This window comes from Littorina saxatilis, linkage group LG5 (genome assembly GCF_037325665.1).
Source record: "Littorina saxatilis isolate snail1 linkage group LG5, US_GU_Lsax_2.0, whole genome shotgun sequence".
Lineage (NCBI taxonomy): Eukaryota > Metazoa > Mollusca > Gastropoda > Littorinimorpha > Littorinidae > Littorina > Littorina saxatilis.
The window spans coordinates 21,376,833-21,399,393 of NC_090249.1; the positions used below are offsets into that span (position 1 = coordinate 21,376,833).

General features: G+C 40.5%; 2 protein-coding genes across 4 annotated transcripts; one reads left to right on the plus strand and one right to left on the minus strand.

The window, feature by feature from the left end:
* Positions 1–4,989: 4,989 nt before the first annotated feature.
* LOC138966533 (GTPase IMAP family member 4-like) lies at positions 4,990–15,061 on the minus strand. 3 transcript variants are annotated; one of them, XM_070338799.1, is made up of 7 exons: positions 15,045–15,061; positions 14,167–14,349; positions 10,487–10,659; positions 9,764–9,901; positions 8,844–8,952; positions 6,818–6,975; positions 4,990–6,225 (listed from the first exon to the last, which is right to left on the minus strand). In XM_070338799.1, coding segments are annotated over exons 2-7 (879 nt in total). In that variant the 5' UTR covers positions 14,168–14,349; positions 15,045–15,061; the 3' UTR covers positions 4,990–5,925. The 3 variants fall into 3 exon arrangements, with proteins under 3 accessions (XP_070194900.1, XP_070194898.1, XP_070194899.1); XM_070338797.1 differs by lacking the exons at positions 14,167–14,349; positions 15,045–15,061 and adding an exon at positions 14,736–14,987; XM_070338798.1 differs by lacking the exon at positions 15,045–15,061 and having other exon boundaries at positions 14,167–14,451.
* A 64-nt stretch (positions 15,062–15,125) lies between these two features.
* LOC138966532 (transmembrane protein 59-like) lies at positions 15,126–20,542 on the plus strand. Its single transcript, XM_070338796.1, has 7 exons — positions 15,126–15,308; positions 15,749–15,854; positions 16,025–16,128; positions 16,278–16,464; positions 16,747–16,905; positions 17,878–18,017; positions 18,337–20,542. The coding sequence occupies exons 1-7, from the start codon at positions 15,162–15,164 to the stop codon at positions 18,457–18,459; spliced, it is 966 nt and encodes a 321-aa protein (XP_070194897.1). The 5' UTR covers positions 15,126–15,161; the 3' UTR covers positions 18,460–20,542.
* Positions 20,543–22,561: the final 2,019 nt, after the last annotated feature.

Sequence of the window (22,561 nt, forward strand, 5' to 3'; positions counted from 1 at the left end):
TTGCCATGAGCGGTGGACTGACGATGCTACGAGTATACGGTCTTGCTGAAAAATGGCAGCTACTTGACTAAATATTGTATTTTCGCCTTACGCGACTTGTTGTTTTTCTATCCGGGGTTGTAAGAATTTACACGACAAATACAGAAATGTGATCATGCAGGCGAGTTGCAATGATACAGGCAACACAGATTCCAGGCAGTTCGAGTTCATCATTGTCTGCTGTTGGTCTTTGAGCAGTCGCTGTTATTCAGAACAGTACCGTGTTTAACTGATAGGCTCCAAGCCAGCTAGGCCTACCGTGCACCCCCCTCAGGATCCAGCTTCATTAGGCTAGAGATATTCATTGGGGTCTACTGGACACGAATTAGCAAGTTCGCCACGAAAAAACTCATTCCCACTACTACTTATGCCCCTTTGTTTAGGGTACCCCCTCGAACGCTAAATTTATCTATGCAATCACAACAATGCACAGCTGCAATGAATGAACAGAGAACCACTTTTTTTTTTAAATCAAAACAGTTAAGTTGATCATTAATCTTGTAAAAAATACCTATTGCAATGTTCAATGTTTGATAGGTTGGCTGTAGTGATGCTTGATAGGCGCGAGCCGTCATTTTCACAGTGCGAAAAGCTTGTCAACTTTGATGAGAAAAAGGTTTCAACAGATTTGGGTTTTCTGTTTCACTTTTTAGAAACTACAATGCCTTTGGATAATTTCAAGCCCCATTTGGAATTCCTGAGAGGATTTGTTGCGACACCAGATGAGATATTTCTCCCCTACCCCCTAAACGTGAAATTTTAGGAAAATGTCAAAAAACATTTTTCATCAAATCTTTATTATAACTTCTCACTGTTTTCCAAACAAATACCAAAAGTAGTGACATTGACGACCAAAATAGTTCCTTTGTCCATCTTTTAACAGAACTACAACATTATTATTCTCTTCTCAAGACTGAAATGTAAACAATAAAACAAAATGTTCAGATATAGACATCTATTACTGTCCCTTACATATAATGCTCTTGCTTCATAGTTTCCATATTAAAGGTAGATAAACATAAGAAAGACAATCTAAGAACTAATGTTTCTTCATGTAAGTGCAGAATGTTTGTTCATAAATGCAAATGTCTTATGAATCAATCATTGCAAAGAACTCTGTCAACTTTTTCTTTCAAACACACACACACACACACATAAACAAACACCCACACACACATAAACAAACACCCACACACACACACACACACATACACACACACACACACACACACACACACACACACACACTCACTCACTCACTCTTGTCTCAGACTGTTTTTGGAGCAAGAAAGTCAAGTTTACAGGACAAGTTAGTCCGATTCACAGTTAGATTCAGATTCAAGTGAATCGTCCAGTCCATTAAGGAACAGTGGTGCCTTCTCCCCCTTCTCTCACTGTAATAGGTATTTTTTACAAGATTAATGATCAACTTAACTGTTTTGATTTTAAAAAAAAAGTGGTTCTCTGTTCATTCATTGCAGCTGTGCACTGTTGTGATTGCACAGATAAATTTAGCGTTCGAGGGGGTACCCATAACCAAAGGGGCATAAGTAGTAGTGGGGATGAGTTTTTTCGTGGCGAACTTGTTAAAACGTGTTCAGTAGACCCCAATGAATATCTCTAGCCTAATGAAGCTGGATCCCGAAGGGGGTGCACGGTAGGCATAGCTGGCTTGGAGCCTATGAAGAAAACCTTGTTTAAACCAAATGTTTTTATCTACTAGATATATAAACGAACCTAAGAATAACGTTTTGTTTTGTGTGTTTGAATGTTCAAGCCTTTCTTCTACCCAACGTTGTCGGAACATCAAAGAGAATGAATTGATGAGAAAAGGGAGGAAGGCTGTCCTTGGCATCATTTCTCTCACTGTTGAAATAAATAAATTTGTAAAACTCATTAATTAAAAACAAGGGTCGAGAGACCTGAAGAAAAGACGGCGCATTTTTTAGCAATTTGAAATTGTTGCGAGTGGTGTCTTTTAGCCTAGGCCAAAAAATAAAATAGTCTGTTTACGGTAACCCGACCGACCCTATTTTTTTCGCGCGACCCTAGACTTTTTTTTGGCATTTGGGAAAAAAAAGAAAAAAAATCCGACCTACCGACCCTATTTTTTTGGCCTATGTTACCGTAAACAGACCTATTTTTTTTTGGCCCTACAGCCGACGCAAAACATCCCTGTTTTTGCAACAGTTATGCGCATATGTTCATGATTGCGGAAACTTACCGCAAACTCTTGGAATTTGCCCCTACCCAGCAAAACAAAAATAATCTGTTGTGGACTTTGTACTTGGCAGTTACGGTGCCCTTAATAAATACATCATAATTATCATGTTGTCGAGTCATACGTCTCCATCTGTAAAAACACTGGTATGAAAACTGATTACGTAGGCATTTCTAATGATGTCCTTTTGCAGAGAAAGCGTTACGTGCATTGCTTAATTTATCATATTTTTGTGTGTGTGCCTTTTTCGAGAATTTTACAGACACAGCAACTTCAATCTTGGGGACTCTGAAAAGAAAAAAAAAGAAAAAATGCGACGTCTGTGAGTGCAACTGTTATCAATCTCTTACGCCCTTGACATGGCGGATTCTGCTGCAACGGCATCTGGTTATGCGTCTGCGCGGCCTTGGTCTTTTGGCTCCTAGAAAGCGCGTCTCATTAAAGGGGCATTCGCAGAAAAAAACTATGTTTTTCTTTCAGATCAGAAACAAACGCTCTGATTCTGGATTCTAAATATAAATTCTTCTGAACATAAATCCAAGAACTTAGTAAGCGTAAAAAAACCATCCACACTAAAACTTGCATATTACTACACATACAGTAACTAAGCAATGTTGTGCCTGATGTCTTATCGTCGGAAAATTAACGCATCAATTTTGTATAAAGCAGTTACAACAAACAATTCTTTAAAAGCAAACTTATATTTGAATGTGAATCGGGCAGTCAGTATAGAGACAAAGAAACAAAGAAACAAACATTAAAAAAAAACCAGACAGACAAGAAAGAGAGAGAGAGAGAGAGAGAGAGAGAGAGAGAGAGAGAGAGAGAGAGAGAGAGAGAGAGAGAGAGAGAGAGAGAGAGAGAGAGAGAGAGAGAGAGAGAGAGAGAGATATTGCATGGCAATATACGTACGTACATCCTCTATAATCGCTGAACATACTGCAGCAAAATCGGATGGAATAAAAATTATACATACTCATAATCTGTGGAAATATCTGCTCATGTCCAAAGTCCGAAGAAGATTCTTGTTCCGTCTGGTGTGCTGCATGATGCATATTTCAGTGCTCGTTGTAGTTGTTATTTTGCTGTGTGTGTGCTTGTGTGCGGGCGTGTTTGAGTACTTAAGCACCAGATCTGACCAGGTTTTTACATGGGATAAGACCATTGCTCAACTTGGTCACATACCAAAAATCAACACGCTGACTGCTTGCTGTGGTAACTTGGAATTTCTTTCAATGAAGTGATTTCGGAAAAAGGCACCAGTTCCTTTTGCGAAATTAATTCTTAAAATATAACACTGTGCACAGGCAGCATCCAGGCTGTTCATGTTTGCCATGCGGCCAAGTGTAAGGGTGATCTTTTCCCAAGGACAATCCTGGTGAGATCATTCTGGGATGATGAGGCGAACCGTTTTCACTGACGAGGATGAGTTGGCTATCAAGCATCTGATCTTTGTGGCTTTACCTGATTCTGCACCCATTTAAAGAATCCAAATGTACACACACACACACTCACACGCGCACGCTCACACACGCTTACACACACACACACACACTCACACACACACACACACACTCACACGCACGCACGCTCACACACGCTTACACGCACACACACATACACACACACTCACACACACACACACACACACACACACACACACACACACTACACACATTAACAACCGAAAGTCTGCGATTACAGTTGCAAGAGTATTATCTACTGCTGTGTTGCTAAAACAAATACACCGACACAACGAAATTCCAATTCCTAAACAAGTCGCGTAAGGCGAAATTACTACATTTAGTCAAGCTGTGGAACTCACAGAATGAAACTGAACGCACTGCAATTTTTCAGCAAGACCGTATACTCGTAGCATCGTCAGTCCACCGCTCGTGGCAAAGGCAGTGAAATTGACAAGAAGAGCGGGGTAGTATAGTTGCGCTGAGAAGGATAGCACGCTTTTCTGTACCTCTCTTCGTTTTAACTTTCTGAGCGTGTTTTTAATCCAAACATATCATATCTATATGTTTTTGGAATCAGGAACCGACAAGGAATAAGATTAAAGTGTTTTTAAATTGATTTCGAAAATTTAATTTTGATCATAATTTTTATATTTTTATTTTTCAGAGCTTGTTTTTAATCCAAATATAACATATTTATATGTTTTTGGAATCAGGAAATGATGAAGAATAAGATGAGCGTAAATTTGGATCGTTTTATAATTTTTTTATTTTACAATTTTCAGATTTTTAATGACCAAAGTCATTAATTAATTTTTAAGCCACCAAGCTGAAATGCAATACCGAAGTCCGGCCTTCGTCGAAGATTGCTTGGCCAAAATTTCAATCAATTTGATTGAAAAATGAGGGTGTGACAGTGCTGCCTCAACTTTTACAAAAAGCAGGATATGACGTCATCAAAAACATTTATCGAAAAAAAGAAAAAACCATCCGGGGATATCATTCCCAGGAACTCTCATGTCAAATGTCATAAAGATCGGTCCAGTAGTTTAGTCTGAATCGCTCTACACATACACACACGCACAGACACACACACACACATACACCACGACCCTCGTCTCGATTCCCCCTCTATGTTAAAACATTTAGTCAAAACTTGACTAAATGTAATTAAAAAAAACACCTACATGACAAATTAAAAGTAGCTTATCTGGGTCAATATTTCAAAATGCGAGAGAAACAACAAGCACAACAACAACAACAGTAAAAAGTGCATCAAGATATATTTATTCCGAACGCCATCACCGCTTCTATCCTTTTACATGAAAATATTTAAGCGATTCAGGCTTTTTCATAGGTAGTGACTGTGGATCCTGATGTAAAGGTTGTCCAAAGTGTTTGCATTTCTGGTATCACCTGAACAGTCTACTGGTCGAATTGAACATAACGAAGGACTGACATCCTGGTGTTAAAAATTATTTTTTAAAAATATATATATATATATACATGTATATAAAACATCAGAAATTGTGAAAGAAACAATTGAAAGTCAGCAGAGACTTTATATATATACACGTCTGAAAGTATGAAATCAAACAATTAAGCAGCTCTCTTTCCATGCACAAATAGCTTTATACAATGAACCAAAAAACAAGCAAGGAAGGTTATAGGAACGTTTAATTGTAACAAAACAGTACGATACAGTCACTGATCTTAGAAGGAGCAAACGAGAAGAAGAAGAAGTCACTGATCTAGACTTACACTTATAATACAGAAAATAAACTTATCTGACAAATTGTCCAGAAGCTCGTTCGGAAGTCACAAGCGAGATTGACATATGCCTACCTTGCTTGGTTTTTTTAATTCTGAATTTTGGAACGTTGGCAGTCTATGTGTTTTGGGATTTTTGCTTTATACAATGGTCAATGTAATGTAGGTACACGTTTGATTAGTCCCAAGGGTTTGCTCTCACCTCAGGTAGGCCAACCAGTGCAATATACAGCTGCCTTTGTCAACCATGGAAGTGCACAAATCCAAAAACAGATACACTGCTAACGTTCCAAAATTCAGAATAGAAAAAGTAAGAATGGAAGGTTATTGGAACGTTTAAATATGTAACGTTTTGCTTTTTCAATAATGAAACGTAACCTACCATTTTTGTTTTGTTTTTATTCATGGAAGTGCACCTCAGGGCACACTAAATCACATGACAGAACAGTTAGAGATACGAGCCAGACCAGCATCTGCCACTAGTTTCGCAGCCCCGCCGACAAACTTCCCAACGACGGGCACCACGGCCAACTTGATGATCTGACCCAAGGCCTTGAAGAAGGACGAATCTTCCTCTTCCTTCACGATGGCCTCGCGCGTGTGGGTCGCCGCGATCTCTGGAGTCACGTGCTCTTTTTGCACACGTTTCTGAACCAGGTCGTCCACGCGAGTCGTGACGTCTGCGCACAGCTTGTTGGTGAAGTAGGCTCCTCCGTTCTGCGCTACCAGCTCCTGGGAACAAGAAGTACACACCGTGCATAATATTCGACAAGGTGCTTATGGTGTTACTTTGATGAGTACAAATGCGGCAAGTGTAATCTTCATACATTTTTTAAAAAGTAGGCGTCTTCAGAGAGGATGCTCTTAAAGGCTGCCATATTCGTAGCGTTCATTAATTAATTCATATTGTTTACATGTGCCAATAATGTTATAAAACTGTACCTAAGAGGATATAATAACGATTGGCTGTAGCTTTCGAACACAGAAAAAAATTATTTCAGTATTGCAAAGTGGTGTTGATAGTGTCGAATGTAAACAGAACAGTCTCAAACGCCATCTTTGGTTTACGAAACGTCACGAAGTGACGTCAACGGTCTAAAAATAGCCCAAGTCCAACACACACACACAGACAGACTGACACACAGACAGACACACACACACACACACACACACACACACACACACACACACACACACACACACACACACACACACACACAAAGAGACTCAGAGAGACAAACAGACAGAGAACAATAACCTCAAAAAGATGGACGTACATTACACACATATATAATAAATCATTCCAAAATAATCTTGACCAGACCTGCATGACAGCCAACAGTTGGCGTGCCTGCCTCTCTCTCTGGTCGAAAGGCGCCACGTTGGTGACAGTAAAGTAACGACCTTCAGCATCACTCAGCATCTCCTGCATGTTGGTTGGGGCTTTGGACAGGGCTTCGCGGAGTGACGCCATTTGCTCCTCTGTAATACGAAGAGAGCAGATCATAGACAATTAAGTGACTGTTTCAATAAACACTATGTAGAATGTGTGATGAAATTAAAAACCAGCGTTTTAGGCAAGTGAGACTGAGAGTTTCAATAAACATTATAATTTGTGATGAGAGGAAAACCAGAATCATAGGCAAATGGTAGTTTCAATATACATTTTGAATTTGTGATGAGAATAAAAACAAGTATCATAGGCAAATGGCACTTCCAATATATGCGTAATAATGTGTGAAGAAATTAAAATCAGCGTCAAAGACAAGGGACAGTTTCAATTTACATTAGAATTTGTGATGAGAATAAACAAGTCGCGTAAGGCGAAGATACAACATTTAGTCAAGTAGCTGTCGAACTCACAGAATGAAACTGAACGCAATGCAACGCAGCAAGACCGTATACTCGTAGCATCGTCAGTCCACCGCGCACGGCAAAGGCAGTGAAATTGACAAGAAGATTGCGCTGAGAAGGATAGCACGCTTTTTTGTACCTCTCTTCGGTTTAACTTTCTGAGCGTGTTTTTAATCCAAACATATCATATCTATATGTTTTTGGAATCAGGAACCGACAAGGAATAAGATGAAAGTGTTTTTAAATTGATTTCGACAATTTAATTTTGATAATAATTACACCCCCGGTATAGGGGTGTGTATAGGTTTCGCTCGATGTGTTTGTTTGTTTGTTTGTTTGTTTGTGTTCGCATATAGATCTCAAGAATGAACGGACCGATCGTCACCAAACTTGGTGAACAGGTTCTATACATTCCTGAGACGGTCCTTACAAAAATTGGGACCAGTCAAACACACGGTTAGGGGGTTATTGGTGGATTAAGATTCTACAAGGACTTATAGAGGGACATATTAATGGTCAAAGGGAAATAACCACACTTGTTAGCAGTGCCTGCTCAGTTGGTGGCAGTGAGAATGCTAAGGACGGGGGTGTTTTTCCTACCTCGGAGGAATTTCTTGTTTTTTTTATATTTAATTTTCAGAGCTTGTTTTTGATCCAAATATAACATATTTATATGTTTTTGGAATCAGCAAATGATGGAAAATAAGATGAACGTAAATTTGAATCGTTTTATAAAAAAAATATTTTTTTTTACAATTTTCAGATTTTTAATGACCAAAGTCATTAATTAACTTTTAAGCCACCAAGCTGAAATGCAATACCGAAGTCCGGGCTTCGTCGAAGATTACTTGACCAAAATTTCAACCAATTTGGTTGAAAAATGAGAGCGTGACAGTGCCGCCTCAACTTTCACGAAAAGCCGGATATGACGTCATCAAAGACATTTATCCAAAAAAAGAAAAAAACGTTCGGGGATATCAATCCCAGGAACTCTCATGTCAAATTTCATAAAGATCGGTCCAGTAGTTTGGTCTGAATCGCTCTACACACACGCACGCACACACACACCACACCCTCGTCTCGATTCCCCCCTCTACGTTAAAACATTTAGTCAAAACTTGACTAAATGTAAAAACAGTATCATAGGCAAATGTCAGTTTCAATATAATATGCATCAGAATTTGAGAGAGAGAGAGAGAGAGAGAGAGAGAGAGAGAGAGAGAGAGAGAGAGAGAGAGAGAGAGAGAGAGAGAGAGAGAGACAAACAGACTGAGTCGACAGATAGACAGAGAGGAGATTAGCTGACACGATTTATGGATAACAAAAAGAGGAAAAACAAAGGGAACGAAAGGGGATGTCCTGTACCGGGAAGCTGCCTCGTTGAATAACCAAATCAAAGCTAACAGTTGTGAAATAAACTGCAATGTGAGTCTACACTTCACCTGCCACCACGACCATCAACCACCACCCCCTCCTCTACCGGCACCGTGAGATACCTTCAGTTTCCCCGTCCAATCCATCAGCCTCAGTGAAGACAATGATCATGAATTTTTTGATCTCCTCTCCAAACAACCTCTTCAGTGTCACGTAGGCTTGGTACTCCTCCTGGAAAACAGCACTACACGTTGAACATTACAGGGGTGACACAATCGATTCTGCCTTTAATCAGTTCTGGTTTAAAATGTTCTAGTTCAGTCTTTGGTTTCTTTCTTTCTTTCTTTATTTGGTGTTTAACGTCGTTTTCAACCACGAAGGTTATATCGCGACAGGGGAAGGGGGGAGATGGGATAGAGCCACTTGTCAATTGTTTCTTGTTCACAAAAGCACTAATCAAAAATGTGCTCCAGGGGCTTGCAACGTAGTACAATATAGGCCTATTACCTTACTGGGAGAATGCAAGTTTCCAGTACAAAGGACTTAACATTTCTTACATACTGCTTGAGTAAAATCTTTACAAAAATTGACTATATTCTATACAAGAAACACTTAACAAGGGTAAAAGGAGAAACAGAATCCGTTAGTCGCCTCTTACGACATGCTGGGGAGCGGCATCGGGTAAATTCTTTCTCGTCCCAACCAATGTCACCAATATGGGACTCCCCCTAACCCGCGGGGGGTGTCTTTGGTTTGAACAGATTTTAATTCATAAACTCAATCATACTATATTCGGCATCGATTGCTCACGCCAACACAAATGTGCATTGTGTGATACATTTACACAAATTTGTTTTCGGACAAAGCTCCAAGCGGCCAAACAAAGTTCAGTTGAGTGTTTCACATTGAAGAAACAAACATTTCTAATTGATTCGATTCATTCTGTTATTCATTGATTGCTGTTCTCGTTGTCTTCGTCGTTGTCGTCGTCGTCGTCGTCGTCGTAGTAGTAGTAGTTTTTTGTTGTTGACAAAATACACACCTCTGTGAAACGGCCACATCTGAGAACGAAGAGGACGATGTGTGGACCAGGGGAGGCCACCGCTACACTCTTGCCGACTTCCTTCAGCACTTCGTCTTCCTTGCGGTCTGTGTCGCTCACACCTGGCGTGTCTGTTACCTGTGTCATCATCATCATCATCATCATCATCATCATCATCATCATCATCGTCGTCGTCGTCGTCGTCATCATCATCGTCATCATCGTCGTCGTCATCCTCAACGTCGTCACAGTCGTCATCCTCAACGTCGTCATCATAAAAAATAGCTTAAATCTGCCTATTCATCGCCCCTGTAAGGCCACACCATTACCATTCAGTCCTGCCGCGGCAAAGTGTACAGTTTGTGTGTGTGTGTGTGTGTGTGTGTGTGTGTGTGTGTGTGTGTGTGTGTGTGACAGTGAAGAGCGGGAGGGGGTGCGTCCAGCTTCCTCAATTCCACATTCCCTCAATTCCATATCAACGATGTCGTTCATCTTCGGCGCTCGTGGGCTGCGACTCCCACGTACAAACGTACGTGAAAGTGGGCTTTTATGTGTATGGCCGTTTTACTCCGGGGCCGAACGATGTTGTGCTAATTTATATCACCAAATCCGTTTACAGAACAAAGAACTCTTACAGGTCAAAATAAACAAGTTTATCAAAATACCAAAAAGCAGAATAAATATTCAATACGTCAGGATAGAACAAGCCAACATCACCCTCACCTGCAAGTTGACACCATCTCTGAGAGTTGGAGCCCACTGACATCGAAAGGTGACGGACGAAAAACTGCATTCGACGAGAAAAGCATCACGTCCCAGTAAAGTGTTGCCGAGAGAACTTTTTCCTGCACCTGTCTTTCCCAGCAACACCACGCGCAGTTCTGCGGGGGAGGCCACTAAAATAAAATAAAACTAAAGATCTGAACTAACCGGAAAGGTATTGATATGAAGGAGAAACTAGCTGACGCAATGAGAAATGTCAAGTGTCATCCGGTTCGCGGACAGACCAGCTCCCATGATATTGTCCCGTGTCTATCTTGTGTGTGTGTGTGTGTGCAGGGACGGATTAGGGGGGGGGTGTTACAGGGGTTCCGGACCCCCCCCCCCCGCCGCTGTCGAAAAAAAATTAATACTAACTTTAAAAGAAATAATGAGTGGCTGCTGACACCACTGAGTTGATCATGTTTAAAATCAAGGATAAGCCATCAATTGTTCATAAAATAGCTAAATTTCTTCAGCTTCTGGGGGGCTACCCCCCGACGGGGCCTTCTCATGTACCCCACAAGGGGTCTACCCCCTGGACCCCAGGTTGTAACCCCCCCCCCTCCTCTGGCTTAACTGCTCCGCCCCTGGTGTGTGTGTGTGTGTGTGTGTGCGCGCGCGTGTGTGTGTTTGTGTGTGTGTGTGTGCATGTGTGTGTGTCACGTGTGTGTGTGTGACTAGTCACAGTGTGTGTGTGTACATGTGTGTGTGTGTGTAGTGTGTAATATTGCTACTCAAGTTCACATGCTACATAGATTTTCATTGGTCAATTGGGCAAATCTGAGCTCATTGCAAAAGTGATATCGACGACATTTCCGTCGATATCGGTTTTGATATCGACGACCTCTTTATTGCTTCTCCACTTCAAAAACAAAGACACCTACATTTAAAAACAAAAACATATATATGAAAATGTAATTATCCCACAATTTAGTTGAGCAAGTGACTAATTACTTTTTGAAAGAAAAGACATTTGGAAATACTGAAAAGTACAAGAAAAGATTGAACAAAAAGAAATAATAATCAGAGGGAGGGATACGGAGGCGTACACCGCTATGGAACAGGAGCGTACACTCATTTTTCGCACTTGCGCACTTTGAAATCAAAATTAGTAGCAAAGACATGGCTACATGGGCAAACAATCTTGGCACAACACGTCGCAGACATGTTGTACAACTGAGGGCCCCAAAGGGGGGGTATCATCACGATCACGGGAAGGGAAATTTTAGCTTTCACGATCACAGTTACCTTGATTTTTGTTTTCACGATCACGAACACCAGTGGCAAATCACGGTCACGGTAAAAGTTTCAGGTACAGAAAGCACGTGTCAAAGTAAACACAACCACACAGTAATTCGCTCCTCTGGATCTATTGTTTATTCAACACAAAGTGAGAACTGTTGCACTTTCTTATTATTATTTGTTGAATTCTCTTTCATACACACATAGAAATACATATCATGATTTGTAATCAGTATTAACAAGAATGTTATTTTCATTGTTCTCTCTCTCTCTCTCTCTCTCTCTCTCTCTCTCTCTCTCTCTCTCTCTCTCTCTCTCTCTCTCTCTCTCTCTCTCTCTCTCTCTCTCTCTCTCCCCACTCATACACATTCAACTCCCACACCCTCACTCACACACATGAATATAGACTTGCACAATTTCACATTTCCAGAGCTAAAACTTGTAAACCCATTTTCTCAAAAACTATTGGGTGGATTGAAATTAAAGTACATGTATGTGTAATGGGTTCTTTATTTTCAACTTTGCCATACAATTTGAGGTACACCATCGCCTGGTTTCATGGCCATGAAAAACAAACAGGAATGCTACAGGCCAAAAATGGTTTTACCTGAAAGAAGCGCGCAGTGCGGCTGAGCCTGCGAAGCAGGCGAGCCAACTAGGGGGGTCCGGGGGCATGCGCCCCCGAATTTGTTTTCTTAAAACGGTTAAAATCTGTGCAATCTGGTGCATTCTGGGCATCATTTTCAGGGCTGTAATAGTGTTGTGATCTTGTTAAAAATCCCATTTTAGCCTCCCCCCACCACCATTCAGCACACCTCCAAACTGGTGAAAAGAACACAACTGTGCGCTGGCTTCATTCAGACCGGCGCCCGGTCGCGTTGCGCGATATTCACACGGATCGTTTTTGCGGAAAGTTTTCAACTTCACCGGAATAAATTTGACTTTACCGGATTTTGAAAACGGCTTTATCGGATTTCCGGCAATTACCGAAAAAGTAGCATGCCTGACAAAATCCCCAACGAACATGACTTTGATCGTCTTTGACATGAGGATTAAATGACCCAAACTGACACGTCTCCCCGCCATTGTTTCTGAATTTAACCCATTGACATTGTTGATAGTAAAGTTTACAGGCGCTAAAATAAATCCAAGCTTAATGCAAAGAAGCGACAATTAGAATCTATGCCAAGCGTGTCCACGTTGCTGGGATGAAAAAACACATTTCCATTTTCGGTTTTGACTACACGCAGACTCGATCTCGAGCCAGTCGAGGTCACACTGAGCGAGTGACAGCCGGACGTGGCAATGTCGACAATGTCAATGATCTCACTCAAACTCAAAGGTCTTGAACAAATTTCAAGATCTTTGCCTTCAATTCAGAACAGTCATAGAGCAACATAGATCAACATACCTTGATATTTCGTCTTCGGAAAGACCGACCCGCAGAAGGAAGGCATTCTCGCCGCCTGCTTTGGTCTGGCTTGAATCCACAAAATATAACAGAAGTTCGATGACAGTACCGCTGCACGCCATTTTTGATCTTCGAATTTGACTGAATGCACTCAAAACTTTTGCACGAAGCCCTTCCATTGGATGAAGTTTGGCAGACTTTTGCAATTTGCCTTCTGATTGGATCTCTGTCAAAATCATATTTCTGAATGTGTTGTTGCTTCCCTTCAATCGGGATTGGCTCCTTGATGAATAGAGGATCATAGAGTGATACAGCTGTGAAAAATGTACGTTGAAAATAAAATGCTTTGCAATAATGCCCATCACGATCACGAAAACAAATGACGATCACGATCACGAGACTTGATTTTTTTGTCATCACGGATCACGGGCAGAGTCCCATCACGATCACAGAAATGGAAATTTCGGCAATCACGGTCACAGAAAAGTCAAAAAACGCCAATCACGATCACGATTTTAAACCCTTTGGGGCCCTCACAACTTGTTCGAACTGCTGTAGCAGCAGGGGAATACTTGAATGATGAAAACAATTTAAAATATCCTCATGTTCGGGGGGGTTGACATACGATTGGAACAAAAGTAAGTGCAAACTTCACGTACAGAGCGAGTACTATGGAAACAAAATCACGTATGTGATAGACAAGGGTTTGTGCAGTTGCCACCTGAAAGTTGCCAATATACACAAAACAGTTTACGAGTTCTAGCACATTTTGTGCGAGTATATTTACCTTTGATCCGGCTTCTCTTGCCGGTCTCAGATTTCAGCAGAGAAGGCAATATGCCCTATAACGGGCGTACACCTTCCTCCGGCGTGGTTAATATTGGGTAGTGTGTGTGCCAGTGTGTGTGTGTGTCACAAGTTTGTGTTTGTGTGTGTGCGTGTGCGCGCGTGCAGAGGTTATGACTGAATGTACTGTGACAATACTCACTCGAAACTAGCTTGCCTCCACGATAACACAGACTATCTGCGAGAGGTTGGTTCAAGACACTTCAGCCGACAAAGATATCAAGCAACTTTTAGCCTACTCTAATTTTAATCTGTCACACACGGTCAGCACCGTGACACACCAGTCTTGAGCTTGCGTCAGTGATAGACTGATTTAACTCCAACCCTGCACACAGTATTTTCATAATAATCTTTAAATCGCTGTCAGAGCCGATGACAGCATTTTCTTCCTTCTTGAAAACTAACATCATTTGCCCAACGATTAGTGCACGTCACCCCAATGACTAGACTGACCGTATACATACAGAACACACTCGATCAGTGCCGCCTGAAAACTCAGTGAAAGAACTTGAATGGAGCGGTTTCAATGCCGCCCTAAAGAGGCCCTGCAGAGGATCGATTTTGTTGGCAGGCAGTTCTAGCAGAAGCGATGTATAAGTGACACAACCATTTTGAAACAAAATATTTCCTGGTGTCTAATCATAGCCTATAGTTTCGGTTTCGCTTTGTCTCAGCAGCTGTACCGTAGGCCTACAACTCGCCTGAACTTACTCAATCGCCGGTGTTTCATCTTGTTAGTAGACATTTCAGCCACAGTGTGCACAGTCATATATTGTAGTCAGCAGTATCTGCGTGTTTAAACAAGGACAAATTGTACTGAGGTTACCAAATTTAGAAGAAATTGTTTCCACCTTTTATAGACGGCTGGACATAAGAAATAGAGAAACTGAATCGAATACTGCGGCGAGAAATAGCGACGTATGGCAAGGCTTTCTATCAGACAATACCCACACTGCTCGTTATTATTTTTCTCGTCATCTCACAAAAGTTAAAATATTAAGTACATGTACAGTTAATAACCTTATTTCCTGAAGAAAAAGTGTCCCATGTTATTGTAAACAATGAGATTACGCCCCTTGTAATACCAGCTGACTCGATCAGCCAATCAACGTAGGCTGTATTGAGACAGACGGAAAGATGGCTGCGTTGCAAAACATTCTGCTTCTTGTTGTTGTTGCTTTTGGACTTTGTTATGCCTCCAGCGTGTTTGACAGAGTGATTGATGGCGTTGATAGCTGTAGAGAAACATGTGACAAAACGTACTCGGCGCACACTTACGAACATGTAAGAATACGCTCACCATGACTTATTCGTGTCCCACTCCCCATTCGCAGTGTTGATAACGATGTAACTCCAAAGTGACATCATCGATTTTCAAAACGGCGTTTAATATGACAGGAGAAGGTTGTTGCTGTCGTGGCCGGAAAGCTGTAGCATAGTTTAGGAGTATTGTACATAATGCATTCTACCTTTACATGTTCCTGAGTCGAGCTTCTGTTTGACACCTGAAAGAAAACTCCAAGTCCAATCAACGGTTTCACGGTGAAATGCACAAAATACGCAGCATGTAACTGTAAAGGTTATCGTAACAGTCTGCTTATTATATGGAAAGACTGTCGTATATTAAAGCATCAAAGAACATAACGGTTTCGATTTAAAGAAAATATGGGGTGAGATGTGAAACTGATTTTGATTGTGTTTATATAATATATATCTGATTCCAGGGTGACCAAGCTGACAGCTGCAGGAGAGGATGTCGCTTCTATGCTATCATGTCCTTCATCAACAATCACAATGATGAAAACACCTCAATGACAGATTGTGTGTCTAGTAAGTACTCAGCGATTGTGTGTCTAGTAAGTACTCAGCGGCCTTTTATTCAGAACTTCTTATGAATTCTTGCTGCACACTTGTTTGTTCATTTCAGTGCTTCAGATTATTTTCTCAACATCACTGTTGAATTTGGGTATTTATATGAGAAACGTAATTTTAAATTTCAGGCTGTGAAGAAGCATATGGCAACACTACTGGTGAGGACTCTGCATGCAAGATGGGCTGCAACAATCAACGCCATGTTCCCACACCAAAGCACGGGTCAGACCAGGTAAGCATTTATTTAACTTTTTTCAGGACTTACTGTCAAGTGTTCTAACTACTAAGGTGCAGATAAATATCGTTATGCCTTTCTCTGTATTGTTAATATCACATGCTTGAGCTTCAACTTGAATTTGATGTTTAAAATCTGCCCTACAGGATGAGCCGTCAGTACACGTACTGTACCCCCTGATGTACATGCACGGAGTGTACAGCAACATGATTGACAAGGTGTACCATCACATGGAGGTCAGCTGGTCACTCTTCCTGCAGGCCGACAACGGGCAGCTGGTGGTTGTGCGGTCTGCGCCACACGCTGTTGAGTTTGTGCCCAGTGAATTGGAGGGTGAGACTGAGACTAAAGGTTGAATTGTCCGAGCGTGTGTTTAGCTACAATATGTTTGCATGCACAGGACTATCTAACCTCAGGCTTTGGGCAGATATTTTCACCAGAATATAGTCAAATTTATGCCTTTACATACAAATTATTAAAATCGCCCCTCTCAGAAAATATCACACACACAGACAAGGGATACTGTTAGTTTTCTTTGACAGATGCAATCAATGAAAGAATGAAAATGCTAAGTCAGGTTCTAATGAAACATGTCTACCTGTATGATTTGGACAGATATACCAGACAGTTTGCCGTGGATGGACGATAAGACAAGCACCTACATGGAAACCAACATTGCCAGTCAGGATAACTCTGCCACTCCCCTGCTTAACTTTGGAGCCTCACAGATGGGGGCCGCTCGTAATGAGGAGGGCCTTCGCTTGAACGTAGATGGTGTGTATGTTTAGTTTCTGAAAATAAAACCTAAGATTTGTCTTTTGTATGTGTGAAGTGAATTGTAGTGTTGTGTAACATGAAAATGCTCCATGCCACTGTAAGTGTTTGACTGATCGCATCAATTGTGAGATGGATTTTGGTCTGGGAACTTTGCTAATTCTTCAAGTCGGTTGTTGAATTATAGAATGGGCATCGCTTTCTATCTACCTGCAGATATTTTGGTATCATTGAATGCAAAGTAGATGAGGCTGTTTCAGATAGTTAACTGTCAGTGGCATCCTTTGATGTTTTTCAATACTGTCCCTATGCAATACCCGACTGTGTCAAAAGAGAGCAAAAACATGACATTTTGTCTTTGTTGACAGATGCTGCGAGGTCTAACTGGCTAACCTGTGTTGAATTATAGAATGGGCATTGCTTTCTATCTACCTGGAGATATTTTGGTGACATTGATTTGAATGCAAACTAGGTAAAGCTGTTTCAGAAAGATAACTGTCAGTGGCATCCAGACTATTCCTATGCAATACGTGAGTGTGTCAAAAGAGCAGAAAGATAACTGTCAGTGGCATCCAGACTATTCCTATGCAATACGTGAGTGTGTCAAAAGAGCAGAAAGATAACTGTCAGTGGCATCCAGACTATTCCTATGCAATACGTGAGTGTGTCAAAAGAGCAGAAAGATAACTGTCAGTGGCATCCAGACTATTCCTATGCAATACGTGAGTGTGTCAAAAGAGAGCAGAAAGATAACTGTCAGTGGCATCCAGACTATTCCTATGCAATACGTGAGTGTGTCAAAAGAGAGCAGAAAAGATAACTGTCAGCGGCATCCAGACTATTCCTATGCAATACGTGAGTGTGTCAAAAGAGAGCAGAAAGATAACTGTCAGTGGCATCCAGACTATTCCTATGCAATACGTGAGTGTGTCAAAAGAGAGCAGAAAGATGACATTTTGTGTTTGTTGACAGATGCTGCGCGGTCTGACTGGCTGACCTGTGTAGCAAGGAAGACGGGCATCGCTCGCATCATCCTGTGCTTCCTCATCCTGTCCACAGCCATCGTCATGATCTGGTTCTGCCTTACTGCCGCTGCCACCGCCCCAGAACAGGTTAGAACGGATAAAGTGAATTACTGTGGAACTTTGGGTGCAAGAACACCCTTGGGACCAGCCGGAAGTGTCTTTACATTGCCTGTGTCCTGTCATGATATGAATATCTTGATGAAGATAATAGACAAAGGGACAACAGAATGTGTCTTTTACTGGGATGTTACCTCTCATTTTTCATTCGTATTTGAGTTTGTACCAGTAGTTTTTTTTTTCAGACATGATTATTTTGTTTTATTCCATTTTTAAAAGGATCGATATGTGTAGACAGAGAGACTGACAGCATGTGTTATCGCTCACGGGTGTGTTTTGTCTGTTTCAGCACCTGAGCATCAATGGTGATCTTGAGTACCTGCGTGAGAAAGACTCCTTTAAACTTCTGCACCCCCAGGCCAGAGTTGAGGCCCGACCACTGCCAGTCAAAATTAGAGTGGAGCGAATCTGATCTCGCGTGTTGCATTACCTCCCTTGTTTGATATTTGGTTGATATTTGTTGTCATTTTTTTCTGTAGGCATACTTTGTCTGTCTTTATTTCTTCATTTCCAACTTCTGTGTCTTTTTTAAGTTTCCCTCTAGACTTGGTTAACTTATCTTGATTTCTTTATGTTCTGATTTTAATCTTGCTTTGTTTCTCTCTGGTTGTCGCCTTGGTTGGTTTCCAAAAACATACTAACTTTATTCTGGAATATGGTTTTGTTTTTATGTGTGTGTTTCTTTCTTTTTTTATCATTTGTGTGTGTGTGGACATAGTGGGGCAAGTCCAACTCGTTTGTTTTACTACATGTATTGCCTTTTTCTCTCATGCAGAATGGTTTATTTCCTAGAAGTTTCCATAATGATACAAACAAATTATGTGTAGCAGGTGGTTACGTACAATGAAATCTGTATCATTTGAATTGTGCATTACATTATCCTTACCAAGAATTGAAATACAGAAGTGATTTGAAATAAAACTTGTGGCAAAAGAAATGCTGAGGTTGTCACAGATTTGAAAGAGTCACACTTCATTCAAATGTGTGTTTTTTTAATGTGAGAACATGAATGATATCTCATGTGGAACATTGATATAAATCATATCATTTTGGAGGGTTTGGTGAATGTGCAAAAAAGTCTGTGATTGTGCTTTCAGTGGAAAGTCATGCATGTACATGTATGTTTTACAATTTTTTTATTTGTTGGAAAGTTTTCTTCTTCTTCTTGTCGATCACTATTTGTTCGAAAGTCATACATGTATTTTTTCACGATTGTTTTCTTTGCTGATGAGTTAATTGGTCTTTGGAAATGTACTTTTTTTTTTAATTAACAAAAATCATAGCTACGGTCGGATTGTTTTTCCTGTGTTTATGAACTTCTACAAAAACTAATATGTAAAACTAAAAGAAAAAAATTGTAAAAAAAAAACCGAGAGAGAGAAAAAAAAGTAGCAAAAGGGATCTGGAATATTCTTCATCCTATTTGTTTCCCTTGTTTGCTTCTTAGTCCATTCAATACTTTAATTTCTTCTGATTTCCTTGTCCATGGGAATTTATAAGTATTGGTTCTGTTCTGGTGGGAGAAAACTGGGTGTTGAATTAAAGGGAAAGTGCACTTACATTACCTATCTCAAAACAAAGTATTTTCCTTTGTCATCACTGACCTCTTTTCTTACATAGCACATATTGGTGAGGCTTGAAAATGTACTGTCCCTTTGTACAGATATTTGTGGGTTCTCATTTTGCTCATTGAATGTGGTTTATTGGGTAACAACTAATTCAGATAATAAGTTTGCATCTTTCCTTTCTGTGATTACTGATATTGGTTTATTTGTGGAGGGGGAAACAAATACATGTACATCTTGAGTCAACGGGTTAGTGCACAAGTTATTTGCACATTATTGTAATTGATATCAGTGTAGACTTCGCTGTTCTGTATTCTTTTATTTTTGTATTATTTTAATTTTATTTTAATGGTCGACTGTATATATTCAGATGTGCTTTGGGGTTGTTTTATTTGTCAGTTGTGGGCGTGTTAGTATGTATGGTGGGATATAACCACATCTGAAAGATTTTGTTGTTACCGAATATCTGCTATTTTACTTTAAGCATTTCATCCAAGACAAAAGCTTTGAGATTGCTAAAATTTGTTTTTGCATAGCTGCACTTTTGTTGTTGTTGCTGAAATATTTTCCTTTTTTATTTTAATGTTTCGTATTAAGAAGCTGTTCCCATCTTAGATCAAAAGACATTGTATTTCTACATTTAGATACTGGCATCAATGTAAAAGCTATGTGATCAGCAGTTTTTTCTGTCTAGATGATAAGTGTTTTAAAAAAGTCACTGGTTTCTGAAGTTTGTTAACTTCTATATTTTTCTATTTAATATTTAGGGTTCAACCACACAGTAAGGTTATTCTGCCATTTGATGGGTACAGTAATTTCATGTGTGAGGATATGTTACTTTTGTCACAGCTGTTAGATGTCTTATAATTTTGCTCTTATGAGGGTCATTTGTGTGGGTGAAAAATAAAGAGAACAAGAAAACGGGCTAAATATCTGCTTTTGATTTGTTTCTGTTCAGCAACTTCGTGTGTGAATGTGACTTTCATAAACATTTTTTTGTGTAATGCGTTTTGTTAACAACCAGTTTATATGTGGTTCAGGCCAGAGTGTGTGTGTGTGTGCACACGTTTGTTTTGTTTGCGACATCAGTGATGACCAGATCTAAACACTTTTTCGTATCGAAGAGATGGTTTGAAGTTTCATTCACAGAAGATCTTATCACACTCAAAGTCTTGGAAGACATGATTAAAATGATAAAAATACTTATTGTCATGCATAGACAAAAACACAAACGCGTTCTCTCTCTCTCTCTCTCTCTCTCTCTCTCTCTCTCTCTCTCTCTCTCTCTCTCTCTCTCTCTCTCTCTCTCTCTCTCTCTCTCTCTCTCTCTCTCTCTCTCTCTCTCCGCATGCGTGACGATAGACACACTCGGACAGACAGTGTAGGAACCAACAATCGTGTAGTCTGATTTGAAGGGAGGCACCCATTTTATGAGCAGCTCACCTTCATCAAAATACACCTTCGTTATTTGTTTCCACACATCATTCCAACGTCACTATTCTGCCAAACTATTATTTTCCTCGAAATCAAATTCCTTACGACTTCAAAAGAAGAGAAAATAATAACATCACATGGGGGTCCCTCCTACATTATTATCTCTTTATACACCCTTCCCCTTTGATGCAGGAACACCACTGCACAGACCGGTGAATAAATAAAATAGATACAGAGAATGAAAGGACAGTCGGTTATACGCGAAAGTCAAAATCTCAGCCTAAGCCCAGGAAGAGACAAATGGGAGATGTCAGGGGATTCACATTTTGCCTTTTGACACAAACGACCATACACATTATGCCACACCATGTACAGTTTTCCCCGTTCCCCCGACCGCCACCCCCTTACCCACCTTCCACCTAATCCACGCATTTCACGTGACACGAGTCTCTGTCTCTGTCTCTCTGTCTGTGTGTGTCTCTGTCTGTCTGTCTCTCTCTGTCGCTCTCTCTCTCTCTCTCTCTCTCTCTCTCTCTCTCTCTCTCTCTCTCTCTCTCTCTCTCTCTCTCTCTCTCTCAACCAACAACAAACATGTCGATCCAAAGAAAACAAGAAATTCCTCCGAGGTAGGAAAAACACCCCCGTTGGTCAAAGGGAAATAACCATTCTCACTGCCACCAACTGAGAAGGTTATTTCCCTTTGACCATTAATATGTCCCTCTATAAGTCCTTGTAGAATCTTAATCCACCAATAACTCCCTAACCGTGTGTTTGACTGGTCCCAATTTTTGTAAGGACCGTCTCAGGAATGTATAGAACCTGTTCACCAAGTTTGGTGACGATCGGTCCGTTCATTCTTGAGATCTATATGCGAACACAAACACACACACAAACAAACAAACAAACAAACAAACAAACACATCGACCGAATCCTATACACACCCCTATACCGGGGGTGTAACAAACACATCGACCGAATCCTATACACACCCCTATACCGGGGATGTAATAACGTATCACTCGCTAGAAGTACGGATGGTGTTTTTCTGCTGATGCTTTTAATTTTTATTTTTTTAAAGAAACTAACAGGTTATCAACCTCTTTTGAAGTCCAGAAAACTTGATCAGTGGGGGTAGAGTTTTGAAAATAGTGGACGGTCCGATGATTCGCACTTCGAAGACAATTCCTAAAAGGTTCTTCCATACGATGTGAATGCGTGATATATTGTGTAAAAAATTCCATCTCACACGGCAGAAATTAATATGTAAAGCGCTTAGAGAACGTCAAGCGCTATATAAATCTCCCCATACAATACAATACGATGTAAACGTTTGAGCACACCACCACAGATCTGTCTTGGGGTGATAGCATCCTTCAACTCGGTCACATAACAACAACAAAATCAACAGTCTCTTTACTTCTAGTGATGAGAGAGAAAATTTTAGCTAAATTCATTTCACAGTCAGTCAGGAAATTATTTTGAAAATCTACTCTGCAGCCAGGCTGTTGATTATT